The 20051-nt window shown below is 56.6% G+C and overlaps 1 protein-coding gene across 11 annotated transcripts in view; it reads right to left on the bottom strand.

Moving 5' to 3' along the window:
• Nucleotides 1–88: 88 nt before the first annotated feature.
• LOC105491526 (kinesin family member C3) overlaps nt 89–20051 on the bottom strand; it is a 44904-nt gene continuing 24941 nt past the window's right edge. For 6 of the 11 annotated variants that reach the window (XM_071084648.1, XM_011758039.2, XM_071084646.1 and 3 more), the window contains 16 exons: nt 14580–14645; nt 13906–14049; nt 13561–13800; nt 12585–12758; nt 11857–12004; nt 11647–11777; nt 8648–8759; nt 7236–7417; nt 6030–6134; nt 4045–4175; nt 3343–3466; nt 2969–3098; nt 2653–2882; nt 2178–2312; nt 1600–1708; nt 89–784 (listed from right to left, as the gene is read on the bottom strand). In XM_071084648.1, coding sequence (XP_070940749.1) covers nt 759–784; nt 1600–1708; nt 2178–2312; nt 2653–2882; nt 2969–3098; nt 3343–3466; nt 4045–4175; nt 6030–6134; nt 7236–7417; nt 8648–8759; nt 11647–11777; nt 11857–12004; nt 12585–12758; nt 13561–13800; nt 13906–14049; nt 14580–14645 — 2187 coding nt within the window. In that variant the 3' untranslated portion in view covers nt 89–758. Of the gene's footprint in view, nt 785–998; nt 1026–1599; nt 1709–2177; nt 2313–2652; nt 2883–2968; nt 3099–3342; nt 3467–4044; nt 4176–6029; nt 6135–7235; nt 7418–8647; nt 8760–11646; nt 11778–11856; nt 12005–12584; nt 12759–13560; nt 13801–13905; nt 14050–14579; nt 14646–17539; nt 18189–20051 lie in introns of those variants that run through there. The other 5 variants (XM_011758041.2, XM_011758036.2, XM_011758043.2 and 2 more) reach the window with 3 other exon arrangements.

The following is a 20051-nucleotide window of genomic DNA, read 5'->3' on the forward strand; positions in this document are numbered from 1 at the left end:
CCAGCGCGGGAGTCCACAGGACCTGCCAGTGCCCCATCCCCCTTAGCAGACCAAGAGGGGCTCACAGGCCAACGTTTTCAGACCATACTTGTGTAAAAAGGCTTTTATTTTAATAAGTAAAAATGGCTAAGCTTCCAAAAGTTCTTAAATAGGATTTCAGAGGGAAGAAAATTCAAGAGACCAGTGAGCCAGGCAGGTGAGGGAGCAGCAGAATCCCCCACCCACTGGCTGCCTCTGTCAGCCATAAATACGGCGCGGCCCCGTGGCAGGAGGCCGTGCGCCTCTGTACACACCCCAGCTGCGGGACCCTCCTTGAAGGAGAGGGGCGGGGAGGGCTGCCCTTGGTGCCACCAACCCACCCCAGTCCGCATGGTTCTTGAGCCTGCCAGGAGGCTCCTTGCCCACCCACGAAGGAGGGGGCTGGCCAGTCCTGCAAGCTGCGGAGAGGAGCTGGGGCAGCCTGGGTGAGAGGCCCGCCCTCCTCCACTCTCCTGCCCTCCTCATGGGGCCCAGCTCACTGACAGCCCAGGCCCGCCAGGAAGAGCAGCCACCCCCGCTTTTCCGCCCATGCAATTTGCACCCAGAGCCACAGCCGAGAGACACCGTTTCCTTCTGAACATGTTTCTCATCTCTGAGGGGAGACGGGGCAGAAGAGGAGCCTTCACTCTTGCCTCCACCTCCGGGGGTCCTGGCGCTGCAGCAGGAACAGGCCAGTGAGGCCTCGGGGCCCAGCTCCAGGCCCAGCGGGGTCACATCCGTCACACAGGCAGTGGCCGCGACTTCCCTGCAGGGGCACCGGGATCATCAGCCTCTTGTCCACTCGCCCACCGGCAGCCCACAACAGGTGCCACCAAGAGCAGGAGGGAACCCAGCAGAAGCAGACAGACAACACCAGCGGAGGCCAGACCCAGCCCTGAGCAGCAGAACGTCCCAGCGCAGCCCTGCAACCCATGGCGGCGGGCAGGCGGGTAGCCCTGGGCCACTGGCCCCACACTCACCTAGAGGCTGCAGCCCCAGCCGTCAGGCTGAAATCAAAGTGACAGGCGTCTCACTGCTGGGCCTGCCTCAGGCCAGTACCCCACAGGACCCTGCTGCTGCTACCCCTTTGGACTCAAGGACAGGCCAGGCCTTCCCATGATCTGGGCTAAACAGGGGCTGGAGTCCTGGATCCCAGTCCTGTGGTGGGGCTCACTCCTCACCTAGGACGTAGGCAAGCCCTGCCCTTTCTATCCCCAGGGCAGCTGAGGTGCAGGGAGGGGGATGCAGGGACTGCTCTGGAGGGGGCTTACTGCACAGGCCCAGCCAGCCCACCCTCAGAGAGCAGGGTCCCAGGGTAAAGTCAGCACCCCAAGCTGGGAGGCTGGGGTCTCCTTACACTACCCCTCCCCACGGACCTTCCATTTCCCACCTGCAGACTGAACACAGCACTGTCTGCCCTGACGACTGCCTGGGGGCAGGGGAGGTTGTAAAACAGGTTCTGGAGAAGTTGTAAGAACTTTTTAAAAAGGAAAGAAAATAGAAAGCCAATCCAGGTAAGGGCAGCCTGGTGACTATTATCCTGGGGAGACTCCCCCACCCACACTTCCACCCCAGGCTCACCCGAGGGCTGCAGCTTCCTCCGGATGGATCCAGGGCGGCTACTGGTCCCAGAGCTGGGGGCTGAGTGGGCCCGTGCTGAGGGCTGTGGCGTCTGACAAGCCGGCTCCCACTGTCAGCAGGGAAGGGCGGGTGGGCGTGGGCCACGGCTGCCCTGGCTCCCCACCCTGCTGTGCTGCTCTCTACTCCCCTGCCCTGCCTCCTAACCTCCTAACACCCAGTTTCCTCATCTGCAAAATGGGCATGATGCTCGTGCCCCAGCCTCAGTTATGGTAAGAATTAAACGAGATAATACATATAAAGAAGTCAACTAGTTACCACTGTGTGCTAGGTACAACTAGTACCTACTGTGTGCCACCCCCACGGCCAGCTGATCACCCCACAGGAACCTCTGAGGCCAAGAAGAATTACCTGTACTGAAGAGGCTCCTGGCTGTGGGTTCCAGCTGTAGCTCCACCCACCTCCGGCAGCTTCCCCGCCCCCACTGCTTCAGGACGTCCCCGCCCAGTTCCCCACTCCTGCCATGACCCAAAGTCTCTGACCCAGGGCCACCTGAGCCAGGCCTGTGACAGTCCCCGTACCTCTAGATGTTCCTGGCTCGACCAGGACCCAAGCTCTGCCCTGCGTAGCCCAGGCCCCAGCTCCACAGAGCGCACCCGCTCAGCAAACTTGAGAGAATAGAGCGTCTCGCTAGTGTTCTTCTCCACAGGGGACACCTACGGGACACAAGAGCTCACTGCCCAACCAGGCCAGCTGGAGGGACAGCAGGGCCAACAGAGGGAGCTCACAGCTGGGGATGTCAGAAGGCTTCCTGGAGAGGACTGAGAGATGGGGTGGGAGGGCAGGCAAGGTGGCAGAGGTAGCGTGGTCAAAGGTGGAGAGGAGGGACTGGGAGTCACACAGGGTGTGTGTGGCCAGGTCTGGGGCTGGGGGCTGTTGCTGACTATGGAGCTGCTGAGACAAGGGTCCCTTTGCACAGCCTGGGGTGACTGGGTCTCGCTGCTAGCGCAGCCCCTCCACTCTAGGGACTGGCCCGCCCTAACCCAAGGCACTCACCTGTACCACCATGAGGGTCTTGCTGTCACCACTAAGTGAATCCTGCAGCAGGTAGGTGAGCTTGGAGTTGCGGAAGGGCACGTGGCCCTGGCGGGAGCGCAGGGCAGCAATGACATCCCCCAGAGCTGACAGCGACTTGTTGATGTGCTGTGCCTCCCGCAGGCGGCTGCCCTCAGCCCCCGACTTGCCCACGCGCTCGGAGCCAGCCAAGTCCACCAGGTTCAGCTTCCCTGCAGGGAGGGCACCCAGCAGATCAGGCCTGCCGTGCCCCTTGTGGTTGTGGGGATCCTCAGGCCAGGCTGCCCGCCACTCTCACCCGTGGTGCGGAGGCCCGTGCTGCAGTCCATGCCTCGCACCGTCACGATGAGCAGCGCATGCGAGCGGGAGCTGTGCTCGTTGAGGTTGGTGAACTCCGTCGTGCGATTGGTGTGGCCGAACTCAAACACCTGGGGGATTGGGAGCGGGAGGGCAGAGGCACAGCGTTGAGAATGGGGTCCTCAGAGTCATCTGGCCCCAAGCACCCGTGAGGAGTGGCACCACCCTCTGCAGTTTAGATGAGGGAACTGAGGCTCAGAGAGGCGTGGGGACTTGCCCAAGGGTGCGTGCTTAGGACACAGCAGAGCCTACATTCAAACCCAGTTCTGTCCTCTAGAGCAGCGTGGCTGTGGTCAGGGGCTCCCTCCTCCACACCTTGTTGATGTCGTCCACGCTCTGCACCTGGAACTCAGTCAGCCCTGGTACATACAGCTGCCCACTGCCATCTGGGCATAGCCGGATCTCCAGTTTTTCCTGAGGCTCTTTCCCTAGCAGGTCCCTGGAGGGGTAGGTGAGACAGTCACGCCCTCCTCCCATTTCTGGCTGCTGTTTGCACTGCACCCAGCCCCCCAGTCAGGAATGTTCCCCCAACCCAGGAAGCCTTCTTCAGCCATCAGCTGAGCGCATCTCTCCTCCTCCAGCTCCTCCACCGCATTCAGCTGACGCAGAGATCTCACTCCACAATGCAATGAGCCCTGTGGGCAGGGCCCCCAGCTGCCCACTCTCACCCACGGCCACCTGGTGCAGCCCACAGGTAGGGGCAAGGATTGCCTGGGTCTGGGCTGGGGCAGGCTGAGAGAGAGCCCCTCCTCCCCACAGGACCACCCAAACCGATGGGCTGAGTCAGGACTTGCAGCCAGGTCCCTTGATGGCCTCATCTGTTCCCTGTACTCCCTTCAGGAAGACCCCACTTCCTATCCCCCATTGCTCCAGCACCACTCCAGAGGACCCCAAAACTGCCCCTGAGGCCTGCTCCCCACATGCTGGGGCTCCCAACTGAGGACCTCATTCCAGCACCACCCCGGAGGACCCCAAAGCTGCCCCTGAGGCCTGCTCTGCACACCCTGGGGCTCCCACCTGAGGACCTCGTTGTAGATCTCCGCGGCGCTGACGGTGATGGTATACTCCCAGTCAGACGCCTTCTCCTGCACCTCGGAGAAGAGCAGCTGCAGGGCCCGCTGGTTGATACCTGGGTTCTCAGGGGTCCCCTGGGGGCAGAAGGAAAGGCCCCAGTGAGCCAGGCCTGTCCCCAAAGATGCTCGTGTGGTGTCTGTCCCCCAAGCCCCTTGGTTACTCCTCACAGGCAAGCCTCCTTGCCCAAACCTCCTACCTACCTGCCACTGTCCCCCAAAATGCCCTCCACCAGCTGCAGGCAACTGCACCTCTATTTCCCCACCATTAAAATGGTATCGCCCTGCCAGGACTACCCTGAGACTCATTGTCCAGCACTGGGGTAAGGGGCCTGGCCCAGACCCCACATAGGCCAGCTGATGGCCAGATGCATGCCTGGCCCTGCGGGGCCACCTGGGAGGGGTGCTGGAAATGAATGACCCCACCACTGCCCAGAAAGGGGCTCAATCTCAGGGAGGCTGAGGCCTGGGCTCTGTGGGTGGTGGAGAGGAGGCACAGGGAGGAGTGGACCAGTGTCCTGGGGCAGGAGGGGTGGGCCGGCCTTTCTAGAAGGAAACCTGGAGTCCCTACCTGGGCCCTCGAGGCCCTGGGAGCCTGGCCCTCGCCCTTCTTCTGACAGTATCTCTCACCCTCTCTTTATTCCTGCCACAGGGGCCTCCTGGTCGGGCCTCAGGTGCCCCTGGCATGCTCTGGCCTCTTGGCCTTGGCCCTGCAGCTCCCTCTGCCGTGGGTGCTCCTCTGACCTCCCCGTGGTCGGCTCTGTCATCTCCCTCAGGGAGGCTGCTCCTTCGCCCAGCACCCCCAAACGCCCTGTCCCTCCCCCTAGTCAGTTCCACATCCCTGGCTTTATTTTTCTCCCTGGCCTGACAGGACACTTGCTGATTTATGTGGACTGTGTTGCCTCCCCACAGCCAGGTTGGCCCTGTGGGGAGGGCCCCCTGTGGAGGCAGGGACTGTTTGGGTCAAAGCTGTACCTGGCACAATGCCCGATATGCCTCAGGCATCAGCAGATACGCTTGAGGACGAACGCTGATGTTTCTGGTGGTCAACTCAACTCTAAGCAATCCCAAAGCAGAACAGGGAGCCCAGGGGATGCTGCACACACCCCCTTCCTCCTCCCACCTGGCCTGGCCTGCCCCCAATAACTAGTCTCACTAGTTCCAGAATTGAGGGAACAGCAGAGTCCAGATGGGAAATAGAGGGCCGCCATGACAGGCTCCCTGCCCAGCAGGCCTGGCCAGCCCTTTCCCCTGCCCAGATGCCGTACCACCTGGCCTCCTTCTGACCTAGGGAATCCCACAGCACCCCTCAAGAGTCAGGGCTAGCTTTCCACTGCCCTCTGCCCACAGTCAAGATCCTTCCTCATCTCAACGCCCCCCTCCCTGGCCAGCCACCTGCTCCACCACACCTGGGAGGGCGCCGGTGACGGGCAGGGAGAGGAAGCCTTGGCCTGGCCCCAGGGGCCACCAGCAAGAGCTGGGCTCCCCACCACAGCCTTCGCATGCCAGTCTTGCCCTGGGATCTCCTTGAGGACTGAGACCAACCACTCATCCCAGATCCCCCAGGCCCGGCCAAGGCAGCCATAAAGCAGGGGCGTGCAGTGCACAGTCAAGGTGAAATGCAGCCCCGGTCCTGAGAGAGGTGGGTGGCCTGCCCTGGACTCTGTCCCCAGGCCAAGATCCCTGTGATGACAGACCCCCCTTGCCTCTTCCCCAGTCCTGCTGGGCCCATTGTGGGTACCGTTGGGCAAGGGAGCCCCCTCTTAAGGCCTGGTGCCTTGGGGCTAACACAGATAACTACAGCCTCTGCTCCTGGGTTGTGAGGACCAAATGAGGCAAAACACACACTGCACAAAACCCCAAGACCAATGAAGGAGCCCACATTCCCTTCATACCTCACTGTGAACCCCCACCCCGTGGGGCAGCACCCACCTCCATCGTGTATGTCTTGCCGGCACCCGTCTGGCCGTACGCAAAGATGCAGACATTGAAGCCATCGATGCAAGAGGTGATCAGGGCCTGCACCTCCTGGAACACCTGGGAAGATGGTGGCAGGGAGGCTGGTGGGGGGCTTCCAGGGCCACTGGGACCACCAGCTACAAGTCCAGCCACCTCCCCAACCATGCTGTCCTTCAGCAACACCACAGCACGTGTTACTGCAGTCACTCAGCTCACAATGATTCGTGATTCGTGAGTCATATGTTAGACATCAGTGGGCAACTGGGCCGCCCAAAGACTGCAGGGAAGACAGGCCGGTGCCTGCTGCCCTTCCCCCAGCTCCTCCTGCTCTCTCTCAAAGAGCGCTCAGCACAAGGAAGGCAGAGGCCAGCACATGCCTGGGGACTCTCTGGCCTGGGCCTGCCTGCCAGCCATCAGCGGATGGGGGCAAAGACAGAACCAGACATGAGAACAGGAGGGCACAGGCCTTGGTAGGGCTAGCAGGTTGGTCTGGGCAGAGACAAGGGAAGAGTGGACACTGAGAACACATGGTTCTCATACAGCCTCAGGGGGTCGGGGGATTCCTAGGAAGGCCCAGGGGACTGATACAGGAGGGTACTCCCAGATGGAGAAGATGGGCAGGGTCATGAAGACAGATGGGGCCATGTGGGTGGGCAGTCACAGCCATGAGGGTGGGATGGGCTGTGATGGAAGGAGGGGCCTTGAGAGTGGGCAGGGCCATGCAGTAGAAGGAGCCACGTGGATGGGAGGACCCAAAGCCATAGTGGTGGGAGAGGCTGTGGGTGGGGCCATGTGGTGGAAGGGACTGGATATAGGAGGGGCCACATGGTGGGAGGAGCCATAGCTGAGAGAATGGAATGGGTTATGATAGTGGGATGGGCCTTAAGGGTGGGCGGGGCCACATGGTAGAAGGGGCCTTGGGGATGGAAGGAACCACAGCCATGGGAGGGGATGGGCTGTTTCTGGATCTCTCCTTCCAAAGGAGGCTTCTAAGGCCTTCAGTCTTAACTTCCCACCCTCTTCTGTCCTCCAGAGGAAGGTGCGGGACCCTGGCTCCCCACTTCTGATTCCTGTACCCCCCACTCTTATGCTTCTTCCTGCCCAGCCCCTCTCCCTCCCTGTGAGTCCGTCTTTCCCTCTCTCCATTGCTTTCCCTTTCCCGCATGGGGCCACACTCACGTCCTGCTGCGAGGCCTGTGGGGAGAACACCTTGTCCAGCTCGAAGGACACAGGCTTTCCCTTGTGCAGCAGGTGGATGATGGAGTCGTCGTCGGCATCGAAAGTCACAGCATTGGTGGCCTCAGGTCCTTCCCCATCCTCTTTGGTGACTGGCCGGACACGAGCAATCACTCGGATGTTCCCTGGGTTGGTTGGGGATGGGGAAATGGGCCCAGGCCATGTCAAGACCAGTCTCCACTCTGGTCCACTGGTGTCCCAGGCAGACCAGTTGGCCTAGGAGTCCCCTGACTTTTAAGCACAGCCCCCTAGGGGAAGGGGGCCCACAAAGCTGTTATCCATCATTCACACTATAGTATGCATTCACTTAGTACATTTCTTCTTGAACAGACCAGCTGACTGGGGTGGAGCTCTGCCTTGGGGATGGGGAGGAAAGGTCAGTTGTGGGGCTCAGGCACTGCACCCAGTCAGGATGAGACGCCAGAACGGATACTCTCTTTTCCTCCCTGGACTTCAGTTTCTTCATCTAGACAATGAGGGGCTTGGGCCCCAGTGAGCAAAGAGCCTTCTGAATGGCAGGACAGGGCTTAGGAATCAGATGGGCATATAGGCCTGGCAGTAGGTGATGACTAATGGTGTATCTGAGGGCCCAGATAGTGGGGCAGCCACAAGGGTATCTGGCAGCATGAGCTGGTCATGCCACCATCTACTTCCAGCCTTCGTTGGGATTCCTGTGTTCTTGTAATGAAGAGGAAACATCCCCCACTTCCAGCATGGCCCACCTGCCCTCCCTTTTCACCCATCTGTTCCAGCTCACCATCCAGGTCTCAGCTCTAACTTTGCCTTCTCTGGGAAGCCCCTCAACACATTTGCCTGTCCCATACCCAGGAGAGCCTGTCTCAGCCCTGGAAAGGGGCAGGGTTGGGGTTCCCTGACAATCACCATTGTCCATTCTCATACTAAAGTGAGCACCGGGAGGCAGTCTGTGGGGCCATGACCACAGCCTCGGGCTGGAACGGCACCTGGCACAGAGCAGGCACTCTAGAGCTCCATGCAGTGCATGGTGGAGTCTCAAGCTTGACCAGGCCCCAGGTCAGAACAAGTGGCTTTCCAGCTGCCAACAACCCAGTGCTGCAGTACCACACCCCTCGGCCATCCAGGGCCTGGGGAGTCACCTGCCCAAGCACTGGGGCCAGGGCTTCTGAGCTGGACAGACTCAAGTTCAAATCCAAGGCGGACCATTTAATATCCCTGTGGCTTTGAGCAAGTTCCCTGCCTTCTCTGTGCCTCTGTTTCCTTATCTACAGAGATGGGATTAGAATAGCGCCTCAACGGTGGGGCGAGCTCCAGGCATGACTGCCAAGCCAGGTCGAGGCCCCGAGGCTGGTGTCCACCCCCAGCCCTCCTGCAGTCACCTTTCAGCCGCACGAGCTCGTTGTGGCACTTCTTGCGCAGCTGCAGCTCACGGCGGTACTTGCGCAGCAGCTCCTGGTTGTTGCTGTTGACCTCCTCGATGGCCTGGCCTATCTGGTGGGGGGTGCACACCACTGTCAGGGGGTCAGCTCCATCAGCCTTGCTGGCCCAACTGCCCACCCCTGAGGGGTGCTCACTGCCTCCTGCCCCTGGCTGAGTACCTGACACACACTATCACATGTCAGACTATCGCAATCACCCCTCTGGGTAGGTACTGCTGCCATCCCCATTTTACAGATGATGAAACTGAGCCCCAGAGACTCTAAGCTGACAGCTCAAGGCTGCTCTGCTAATAAGCATAGAGCCAGGACTCAGCCTCCACACCATAGCATGAGTGCTTGACTATGTGATTCAACCAGACTCAAATTCCAGCTCTGCCCCTGAGTAGCTGGGGATCTGAGACTGCTGACTCAATGTCTTTAAGCCTCAATTTTCACATCTGGAAAACAGGGATAATACCATCTAACTCATGAATCTATAAAGATCTCCCAGTTACATTTCACAGGGGGAAAGAAGATGCAAAATCACACATACAGTATCCCGCTGTATACAGAATCACACGTCCCCTTTCTGGGGTAGAAGGAAAGTGTATACAGTGTATACAGTCGTCCCTTGGTAACCATGGAGGATATAAAACTCCACAGATGCTCAAGCCCCAGATATAAAATGATATAGTGTTTGCCTGTAACCTACACATATCCTCCCATATACTTTACTTTTTTGAGACAGGGTCTTGCTCTGTTGCCCAGGCTGGAGTGCAATCACAGCTCCGTGGACGTGGTGGAAACTCACCATGAATGGTGTTATCTTGGCTCACTGTAGCCTCAACTTCCCAGGCCCAAGCGATCCTCCCACCTCAGCCTCCAGAGTAGCTGGGACTACAGGTGCAGGACACTGCACTCAGCTAGTTTTTTTATTTTTGTAGAGATGGGGTCCCACTATGTTGTCCAGACTTGTCTTGAACTCCTGGGCTCAAGTGCTCCTCCTGCCTCAGCCTCCTGAAGTGTTATGATTACAGGCATGAGCCACTGTGCCCAGCCCCGCCCATGTCCTTTAAATCATCTCCAGGTTACTTACAATACCTAATACAATGAAAATGCCAGGTAGGGGCTGGGTGCGGTGGCTCATGCCTGTAATCCCAGCACTTGGGGAGGTCAAGGTGAGCAGATCACCTGAGGTCAGGAGTTCAAAACCAGCCTGGCCAACATGGTGAAGTCCTGCCTCTATTAAAAATACAAATCAACAACAACAACAAAAAAACCTAGCTGGGCATGGTGGCATGTGCCTGTAATCCCAGCTACTGAGGAGGCTGAGGCAGGAGAGTCACTTGAACCCGGGAGGTAGAGGTTGCAGTAAGCTGAGATCCCGCCATTGCACTCCAGCCTGGGCAACAAGAGCGAAACACTGTCTCAAAAAAAAAAAAAAAAATGCTGTGTAAATAGTTGTTATATGTTATTTTTACTTCTATTATTTTTAAATGTTGTACTGTTATTTTTAATCTTTTTCAAATATTTTTGATCTGTGGTTGTTTGAATCTGGGAGCGCAGAACCTGTGAGTGGGGGAAGGGCCTACCATATATTCACACACACACATATCAATTGGCTTAAGCATGCTCAGAATGGTCAGGGGGAAATGCTGAGAGGCCACACTGGGGGAGTTGGGTGGGTGGCAGAGAGGCCTTTCCTATTCACCTGATGCCCCGCTATGGAGTTTGACTTTTCACCATGTCCACGTATTATTGACATACTCTTTTAAAGAAGAACTATAGCTGGGCGCGGTGGCTCACGCCTGTAATCCCAGCACTTTGGGAGGCCGAGGCGGGCGGATCACAAGGTCAGGAGATCGAGACCACGGTGAAACCCCGTCTCTACTAAAAATACAAAAAATTAGCCGGGCGCGGTTGTGGGCGCCTGTAGTCCCAGCTACTCGGGAGGCTGAGGCAGGAGAATGGCGTGAACCCGGGAGGCGGAGCTTGCAGTGAGCCGAGATCGCGCCACTGCACTCCAGCCTGGGCGACAGAGCGACTCCGTCTCAAAAAAAAAAAAAAAAAAAAAAAAAGAAGAACTATATTCTGTTCCCAAAATATATTAGTCTTTGCAAAGCTATCATACAAATTCAAGGAGCTAACGGCTATAAACAGCTCGACATGTAGGAGGCACTTAAGAGGCGCTGGCTATTCTCATATATACAAGTACAGCTTGAAAGAATTAAGTTAAACCTAACAGAGATAAGACTGTATCGGCCAGTCATGGTGGCTCACACCAATAATCTCAGCACTGTGGGAGGCCAAGGCAGGAGGACTGCTTGAAGCCAGGAGTTCAAGACCAGCCTGGGCAACATAATGAACCCTGTCTCTAATAAATAATTTTTTTAAAAATATGTATGTAGCATGTTTTTTGTTTTTGAGATAGAGTCTCGCTGTCACCCAGGCTAGAGTGCAGTGGCACGATCTTGGTTCACTGCAACCTCCACCTCCCGGGTTCAAGTGATTCTCCTGCCTCAGCCTCCTCAGTAACTGGAATTAACAGGCACCTGCCACCATGCCCAGCTAATTTTTGTGATTTTAGTAGAGACGGAGTTTCGCCATGTTGGCCAGACTGGTCTCAAACTCCTGACCTTGTGATCTGCCCGCCTTGTCCTCCCAAAGTGTTGGAATTACAGGTGTGAGCCAACGCGCCTGGCCTGCATGTTTGAAATATGAAGTTATCTGTAACATGTTTGGTTTAAAGAATCATAGTAAGACAAATAGCCGAATGCCTGCCCTAAGCAGTCTAGTTTCAAACAGGGCCTATAAGGGCAGCAGTAAGTCATGGTGGGTGGGGCAGGGGCTGCTGTCTGAGGGGCTTTGTCTGAGCTTTGGAGGGGAGCCCTGGGTGGATGTTGTGCCTCTCCCAGTGCGCTCCCTCACCCTGGACCCTCCCACCCACTGCCCTCGCTCACCTCGGCCTTGACACTCCTGAGGGCCTCCTGCAGCAGCAGCGGGAAGCCGCGCACCTGCCGCTTGAGCCCGTTGTAGTCGTTGGTGAGGGTCCGCAGTGCTGGCTGCAGGGTCAGCAGGTTGGTCCGGACGCCTATGGGGACACTTGGGCTGTGAGGCGGGAGGGGATGAGAGGCCGCGGTGTGGGGTAGACAGGGCCCCAGTCAGCTCACCTGCTAGATTCTCGTGCACAGCCTTCATCTCCACCTGGGCTCTGGCAAAGGCCTCCTCAATGGCCCGGTTCTTGTCCTCTTCCAGGGACTGCATCTCCTCCAGCATCTGCCCATGGGCCCGCTCCAGCTCTGACTCGTACATGGCAATCTGGCAGCCAGACCAGGAAAAGGCTCAGTACCTCGAGGTGTGGGAGGGAGAGGGGCAGGTGCCATACCGAGAAAGAAGCCCCACTGGTCACCTCCCATGCCCATGAACACACATGCACACACACGTGTGCACACACGGAGGGGTAGAATGGCCTTGTCTCTCTCCCTGTAAAGGGCTGTGAGCTCTGTACATTGGCCCCCAACACCAACCCAGTACTAAGCACACATCAGGTGCCCAAGTTGCGTGCCCTCAGGAAGGTAGGAGAGGGCCTCTGTGATGACAGTGACGAGTACCACTGTAGAACTTACTGAGCAAGCCTGTGTGCTGGGCCCTGGGCAAAAAGCTTCCTGGGATCACGTTCCTGAGTCCCCACTGTGAGGTGGGTTCTGGGACCAGATCGTGTTATAATAGATGAGGAAATGGACACCGGACAAAACTTGCCCTGGGTCCCATGGCCATCGGGGAGAGGAGGGACTGGACCCCATGTCTGTGGGGTGTCCGAATGCTTAACCAGTGCATTGGCCCAAGGGCTTGCCTCTGGCTTCCGGGCTGGGCGTGTGCCCCCACACAGCCTGTGTACCTGCGCCCGGAGCCGCGCGGTCAGCTGGTGTGAGCTCTGCAGCTGCTGTTCCATCTCCTTCAGCACCTGCCTCTGCATAGCCACCTGCTCCTGCAGGTGCTGGTTGCGGGCCTGGGACTCGCTGAGGGCCTGCTTGGTCTTAGACGACTCCACCTCCACTGTCTTGATGACATACTGCAGGGCGAGGGAAGAATGGCGCGTGGAGCCAGCAGGCACCAGACCTCACCCCAGACCCTGAGACGCAGCCGGCCAGGGGAAGGAACTCTCAGGAACATCCCACTCAGAAACCTGGAAAAAACTAGAGGAGCCTTGAGGTCCTGGCTTTCCAGAAAGCTGGGGGGTCTCCTGGAACCTTTTTTTTTTTTTTTTTTTGAGACGGAGTCTCACTCTATTGCCCAGGCTGGAGTGCAGTGGCTGGATCTCAGCTCACTGCAAGCTCCACCTCCCGGGTTTATGCCATTCTCCTGCCTCAGCCTCCTGAGTGGCTCAGACTACAGGCGCCCGCCACCTCGCCCGGCTAGTTTTTTGTATTTTTTAGTAGAGACGGGGTTTCACCGTGTTGGCCAGGATGGTCTCGATCTCCTGACCTAGTGATCCGCCCGTCTTGGCCTCCCAAAGTGCTGGGATTACAGGCTTGAGCCACCGCACCTGGCCTGGAACCTTCTCTTCTTAACAAGAGGCTACTATGAGCCTGCCTGGGGCCCCATCCTGGGTACAAACAAGAAAGGCAAAGATGGGGGCAGAATCCAGAGGCTGCGCTGCATCTGTGCCTGGCACCTCAGTTGTTGGATACCTACTCGGTGCCTGGCTCTGGATACAGGAAGGGAAAGGGGCAGGATCAAGCACAGAATTGGAATGATTCCTCCACCCACATGCACCTACCTATTGACCAGGTCAAGCTCCTCTTATGGGCTGGCCCTGCCCCAGGCACCAGGGGCACTGGGCTGAGGCACAGATCAGGTGGGCCAGGGCTCACCTTGACAGGTGGGGACTGGGCCCGCAGGCTGGCAATGGTCTCGTGGCTGTCACGCAGGCGCCGGCTGAGTCGCTCCTCCTCCTGTGCCTTCTCAGCCAGGCAGTCCTTGAGCCGCAGCTCCACCTCAGCCAGCCGGTCAGTCTTCTGCTGCACCTCCAGGTTCAGCTCTGACAGCATGCCTTTGCTCTCCGCCATCTCCAGCTGCAGCTGGGACAGCTTGTCACGGAGCTGGGCACTCTCCTGCAGCCAGTGGGAGGCACTAGATGAGTGCAAGGGACAGGCTCACTCTGAGGACCCAGGGTGGCCCTCCAGGACCAGCATGGGGGCTGCGGCCATTCTGCTCACCTGGCTGTGCTCACAACCCAGGCAGGGACCTGCTGGCTTTGCACGTAGCTCTTGCAGCTCGGCCTCGCAGCGCCGCATCTCCTGTCTCAGTCGCTCATTCTCCACCATCAGCAGGTCCCGGTGCTTCTCCAAGTCGGTGCCCCCCTGCAGAGAGCCAGGGCCGAGGGGGCGCATGTGGTGAGGGCAGATGGCAGGGGAAGGAAGAGGGGCCAGCGGAGATGGCACAAGGGCAGGGGAGAGAGGGGAGGTGAGGAGAAAGGCAGACGGAAGGAGAAAAAGAAAAGGCAAGCGCAAGAGAGGAGGGAATGAGCTCAAGAGAGAAACCAAGAGAAAGATAGTGGAAGGCAGAGTCAAGAAGGGTGGCAACCCGGGGCCTGCTCGCCCTGCTGCCCCTATTCTGAGTGTGAAAGTCACAAGGAGAGACATATTTCTACCAGGGTTCACACTCCTGTTTAATGTCAGCAACCGGGAAGGAATCTCCCACCCCTTGGAGCCACAAGGCCTCTGAGGGTACCAGGACATAGGGATAAGGCTCTCGGTGTGTTTCTGAGACAGGGTGGGATGGATGTGTGGGCTCAGCAGAGAGAGGGTTGCACCCCTGCCCCTGGCAGGGCCCATCTACACAGGGCCAGGCCAGGCCCCTGTGCTGCCCCAGGACAGCCTTGTGGCCTCACCAGCTCAGATCGCAGTCGGCTCACTTCCTGGGCCTGGCTAATGAGCTTCTCCTTCAGGTGTTCCACCTATGGGCACAGAGTCAGGAGCAAGGTGAGACTCAGTTCTCAGCTCCAGCCCACACCCAGGCCTCCTGCCCAGCACCAGGGATGACTGATGTGGCCGTGGCTTCTTCTAAGGCTGTGGCCTTAGGTTCCCCTATGTTCAAGCATCCCGTCACACCTGGGACTTCAGGTGAGCGAAACCTGGGCTGGTACTGACAGCCTCCCGCGCCCTCTCCCTCCACAGGACAGAGCCAGCCCCAGCTCTTCAGGAAAGCCCAGAGAGCAAGTGCAACCAAAGCCACCCCAACGCCACCTGGGACCACCCAACGGCAGCCCACCCTCGGGACCCCTCACTCCACGAGCCCCTTCTGAAGCCCTGTCCCTGCCTGTGTCTATGTAATGTCATGTTCTCTCTCTCTCCTCTACCTGCCTGTGTCTATGTAATGTCATGTTCTCTCTCTCTCCTCTACCTGCCTGTGTCTATGTAATGTCATGTTCTCTCTCTCTCCTCTACCTGCCTGTGTCTATGTAATGTCATGTTCTCTTTCCTCTCCTGCCTGTGTCTATGTAATGTCATGTTCTGTCTCTCTCCTCTACCACCTGCCTGTGTCTATGTAATGTCATTTTCTCTCTCTTTAAAGGGGCCCCCAGATTATACATACTCCAGGTCCTCCGAGCCCTGGATTCACCCTGGCCCAGCCCCCAGAATTTTCCACTTGGGGTGGTCTCTGGCAAGTCGACCTGTGGAGATGGGTCTTCCAGTAGCCAGAGCACACTTAGAACCTGTGTCCACCCCTGCTCCCAATCTGCCTTGCAGGAGAGCTGTGGTGGCCAAGACTATTAGAGGGGGAAGAGGGTGTGCACCCCATGAGGAAGCCATGGTTACCTGGCTTATCCCGACCCCAGAAGAGGGGACACCATCATGGTGCCAGTCCCATGAGGGCAGATCCCAGGGAAGCAACCCTTCCCCGGAGCTGTCCTCCAGCCAGCCATCCCCTCCCAAGGCCCAGACCCTGGTCTCACATCAGCCCAGCCCCAGAAACCTCTCCTCAGGAAACAATCCGCAGACACAGACTTTGGCTCCAGCTTCCGTCAGGGCATGTTTAGGACTTTTCTTGCAGAATGTCCTGTAGTGAGCACCCCTCACCTCAGGAAAGGTATGTTAAGAGCCAGATTCCTATGTGGTAGTTTAGGAGGTTTACACAGCTGGGTTCTCATTACTAAATGACAGGCAACAACGTCCACTGACTACAGGGGAAAGCCAGGTAAGGCGGGTGAGGGGCTGTGCAGGGCTGGACTCCCAAGAACCCCCTAAGAAGGCGGCCACCATTTTTCCCCCTCAGACCACGGGAGGTGAAAACGTACACCGGCATCGCGAAAATTCTCATCTTTCAAGAAAGGCCTAGGCCAGCCTGAGCAACATAGCAAGACCCCATCTCTACAAAAATTTCAAAACTCAGCCAAGTATGCCAGTGCACGCTTATAATCCCAGCTGTAATCCGGAGGGTTAGGATCACCTGAGCCCAGGAGTCTGAAGCTGCAGTAAGCTATGATAGCACCACTGCACCCCAGGGTGACAGAGTGAGGCTGTCTCAAAAAAAAAAAAAAAAAAGAGGTTTAGAGTCTGCCCCCTTAGCACAGCCAGCAGCATGCATCAGCCATAGTTAAGACAGGCCAGACATCTGGATTTTGCGGGGTGTGTGTAAAATCTCCCTACTTTACATGGTTGAGATGTCATCAAGCTAGTCCCTGTCATCAAACAAGGTAGTGTTCGGCCTCAGAGGTCCCTGTCTCCCAGGGCTAGAGAGAGCGCTGACTCACAGCAGTTAGGCCTGCTCTGAGTGGTCAGGGGTGGACCAAGGGATCCACCCCCACCTCTGAGAAAAAGGCCAGGGAGCTGGCTTTGCCTACTCACAGTGGGGCAGGGGGATTCCAAAATGCAAGACCCAGGTGAAAGGCTGGGGACCCAGCCAGGCCTCCTGGGGGACAAGCAGGTGACCCAAAGGCCAGGCCCCAAGAGGTCAGCTCTGCTGCCACCTGGACAAGCACATTCCTTCCTAGCAACACGCTGGGCCACAGGCCAGGCAAGGAGGCAGAGCTTGCACCACTTCTCTGCCCACTCAGTGCCCGACGAGAGGACGGCTCAAGTCCTTTGGCCCCAGGTGGGAGTAGGGACAGTTTGCATGAGGCAGCCTTTCTGCTAATTTAGTCCTAAAATTGAGAATACCCTAAATACCCACGCTTAGAGGAGTGGGCAGCTGAATTACAATGTGTATACACATTACATGGACATTCAGTCATTACATCCATGTTTATCAAGAGTTTTAAATATCATGGGGAAAGGCTCAACATATTAAGTCCAAGAAACATCTGAAAAACCATTGAATATACAGTACTAAAAAGTGGGGATCTCTGGGTTGTGGAATTATAGTTGACAAAATCTTTATGCTTTTCAGTAATTTTTTTTTTCTTTTTGAGACAGGGTCTCACTCTGTCACCCAGGCTGGAGTGCAGTGCCGCGATCTAGGCTCCCTGCAGCCTAGACCTCCTGGACTCAAGCCATCCTCCCACCTCAACCTCCCGAATAGCTGGGACTACAGGCACATACCACCACGCCCAGCTAATTTTTTTTTTTTTTTTTTAAATATATAGACAGGGCCTTGCCATTTTGCCCAAGCTGGCCTTGAATTCCTGGCCTCAAACAATCTTCCCGCCTCAGCCTCCCAAAGTGCTGGGATTACTGTTGTGAGCCACTGTGCCCAGCCAGTAATTTTTCAGTCTCAAAGAATATGTATTCCTACTCTTCCTACCCTGACATAAGTGAATCGACTTCCTTTTCAAAAGGCTGGAGTCTCCTTCCACCCCACCTCCCTCCCCCAGACAGGTTGCCGCCTCAGCATGGGGCTGGGCGTGCTGACCTTGATCGTCTCCACTGTCGTCACTGCCAGGCACTCCGACCCCGATGCAAGGAGAGCAGGGTTTGCCAGTGTTTGCTGGGGGTGGGAGGCGGGATAGCCACTGGCCACCTGCCTGCGGCCCAGGGTTCTGTTCTGTCCTTGCATCACAATGGGAACCTGGGGGCTCCTGGGTTCTGTCTGGAATCTCAGAGGGGTGCCCAGAAGGAGGTGGCTGCAATGTGGGGGGATCAGGCTCGGGGAGCATGGGGGATGGTGAGGGAGTTGAGGAAGGGGCTGTAAAAGGCCCCTTTACTCAGAGATGTCAGACACTAGGTCATCTCTGGCTTGTTGCGGGCAGCAGAGCAGGGGGACTGTGGCTGAGACGCAGCAGACTGGCACCACGAGCACTCTGGCCCAGGCACCAGTGACCTGCTCTGTGGCAGGTGGTTGGCCAGCTCTACTGGGTGTAGGTCTCGGGCTTGTGGGGAAGATGTCCGCTTTCTCCTGCACTTGAAGGCAGGCAATCTCTCAGAATTAGGGAAAACAGGCAAGAAGTCAGAGAGAAGTGGAGGCACCTGGGGAAGGCCGATGGGAGACGGCCTGGGAGCAGTGAAAGCCAAGAGCAGGCAGAGCCAGAAGGCAGGGCCTTCCTCAGGGGAGACCGAGGGCCCTTCACACACTCACCGCAGCTCCCAGCCAGCAAAGGCCATCCGTGTCTCTAAGCCCACCAGGGGAGGGTCCCGAGCGCCACCGTGGGCTCGATACATACTTGTGGCCGCAAAGGGGCAGCGGGCACATGCCTGAGCCCAAGACACAGGATGGAGGAGAAAGCAGGTTCCCCACTAGGCCGCTGAGACGGTTCCAGGACAGCATGGACGTCAATCCAGGGCTGAGGACGGACCAGGCTGGGGCTGTGCGATACTCCTCCCAGGCCCAAGCTCTTCATCAGCCAGAGCAACTAAGTCACGGGCCTGCTGCAGGGGGCCTCGGCCCTGCCTGCTCAAGGGGAAGAGGGAGCTGGGCCTGTCTGCCTACTTGACACCACCTGCATTTACACTTCACAGGCAGAAGCTGCTCGACAGAGGGCGGGGCCGGCCAGCCCAGGTCTGTGTTTTCTCAGCTGTCTGCTTCCAAGGCGGCCTCTTACTATCACAGAGAGAAAACCTGCTGGTTACCTCTTTACCTCCCACCAAGCCCAGCAATGATCATCAGCTGTCTGCTAAGGAAAAGTGGCCTCTCCCAGGCCAAAACTGCTGAGCTGGGAAGGCCAGAGGGCCCGGAATCCAGACAACCTCAAGGAAACTCAGCCCAGAGGCCAGCCGGGCGGCCCTGGCAGCACACCCTGTGGAGCCCACAGAAGGCCTGATCCTGGCTCTATGACCACTGGCCAGGCCGGTCTGTCCCCTGTCCATGCCACCCTGCCTCTGTTGCCAAGTCTTCACCTCTGGGTCCTTCTGCCACTGACGGGCAAGTAATAGCAGCTGACAATTTGAATTCTTAAGCCAGGCTGCCCAGGTTCTAATCCAGACATTCCCTTACCCGCTGGGTAACCCTGGACAAGTCTCTTAAGTTCTCTGTGTCTCTTATTTTCCTTATTTGCATAATGAGGCCACCTCTTGGAGGCTGTCTCGAGGATTAAATGAGTGATATATGCGAAGGAAAGGTCTGTGAAGGCAGGGATTTTTGTCTGTTGTGTTCAGCACTATACTCCCAGTGTCTGAAACAGTGTCTGGTACACAGTAGGTGTTCAGTAAGTACATGTAGGAGGAATGCTGAATGCATGAGGGGCCAGCCAGAGCAGAGCTTGTGGATGAGGTTGGTAAGCAGAGACAGAAAGGGTGGGGGGGCTGGAGTGTGCTGAAGGATGCTCATCTCCACCAAAGGCAGGAGCTGCCACTCGACCTCAAGCGGTGGGTGCCATGTGGGAATGTCAGCTCAGAGGTGCCACATCTTCCAATATTTCATGACAAAAAGGAAGTCTAGAGTTTGATATGAATTTAATTAAGATTTAAATGTTGGAATTAATTTGATTTTAAAAGCAGGACAATTAGAACTAATAAATTCAGCAAAGTTGAAGGACACAAAATGAACACACAAAAATCGGTTACATTTCTACAACTAACAATAAACAATCCAAAAAGGAAATTAAGAAAATAGTTCCATTTACAATAGCATCAAAAAGAATAAGGTACTGAGGAATAAACTTAACAAAGGTTAAATATTGTATGCTAAAAACTACAAAATACTGATGAAAGAAATTAAAGATGACACCAATAAATAGAAAGACATTCCATGTTCATGGATTAGATGTAATATTGTTAAGGTGTCAATACCACCCAAAGTGATCTACAGATTCAATGCAATGCCTAACAAAATCCCAATGACATTTTCTGAAGAAATAGAAAAATCCTTATCAGGGGACACCATATAGCTAAAACAGTCTTGAAAGACTGAAGGTCTCACACTTCCTGATCCCAAAACTCATTAAAAAGCTACAGCAGTTTGGCCAGGCGCGGTGGCTCATGCCTGTAAT

This window comes from Macaca nemestrina, chromosome 18, assembly GCF_043159975.1.
Source record: "Macaca nemestrina isolate mMacNem1 chromosome 18, mMacNem.hap1, whole genome shotgun sequence".
NCBI lineage: Eukaryota > Metazoa > Chordata > Mammalia > Primates > Cercopithecidae > Macaca > Macaca nemestrina.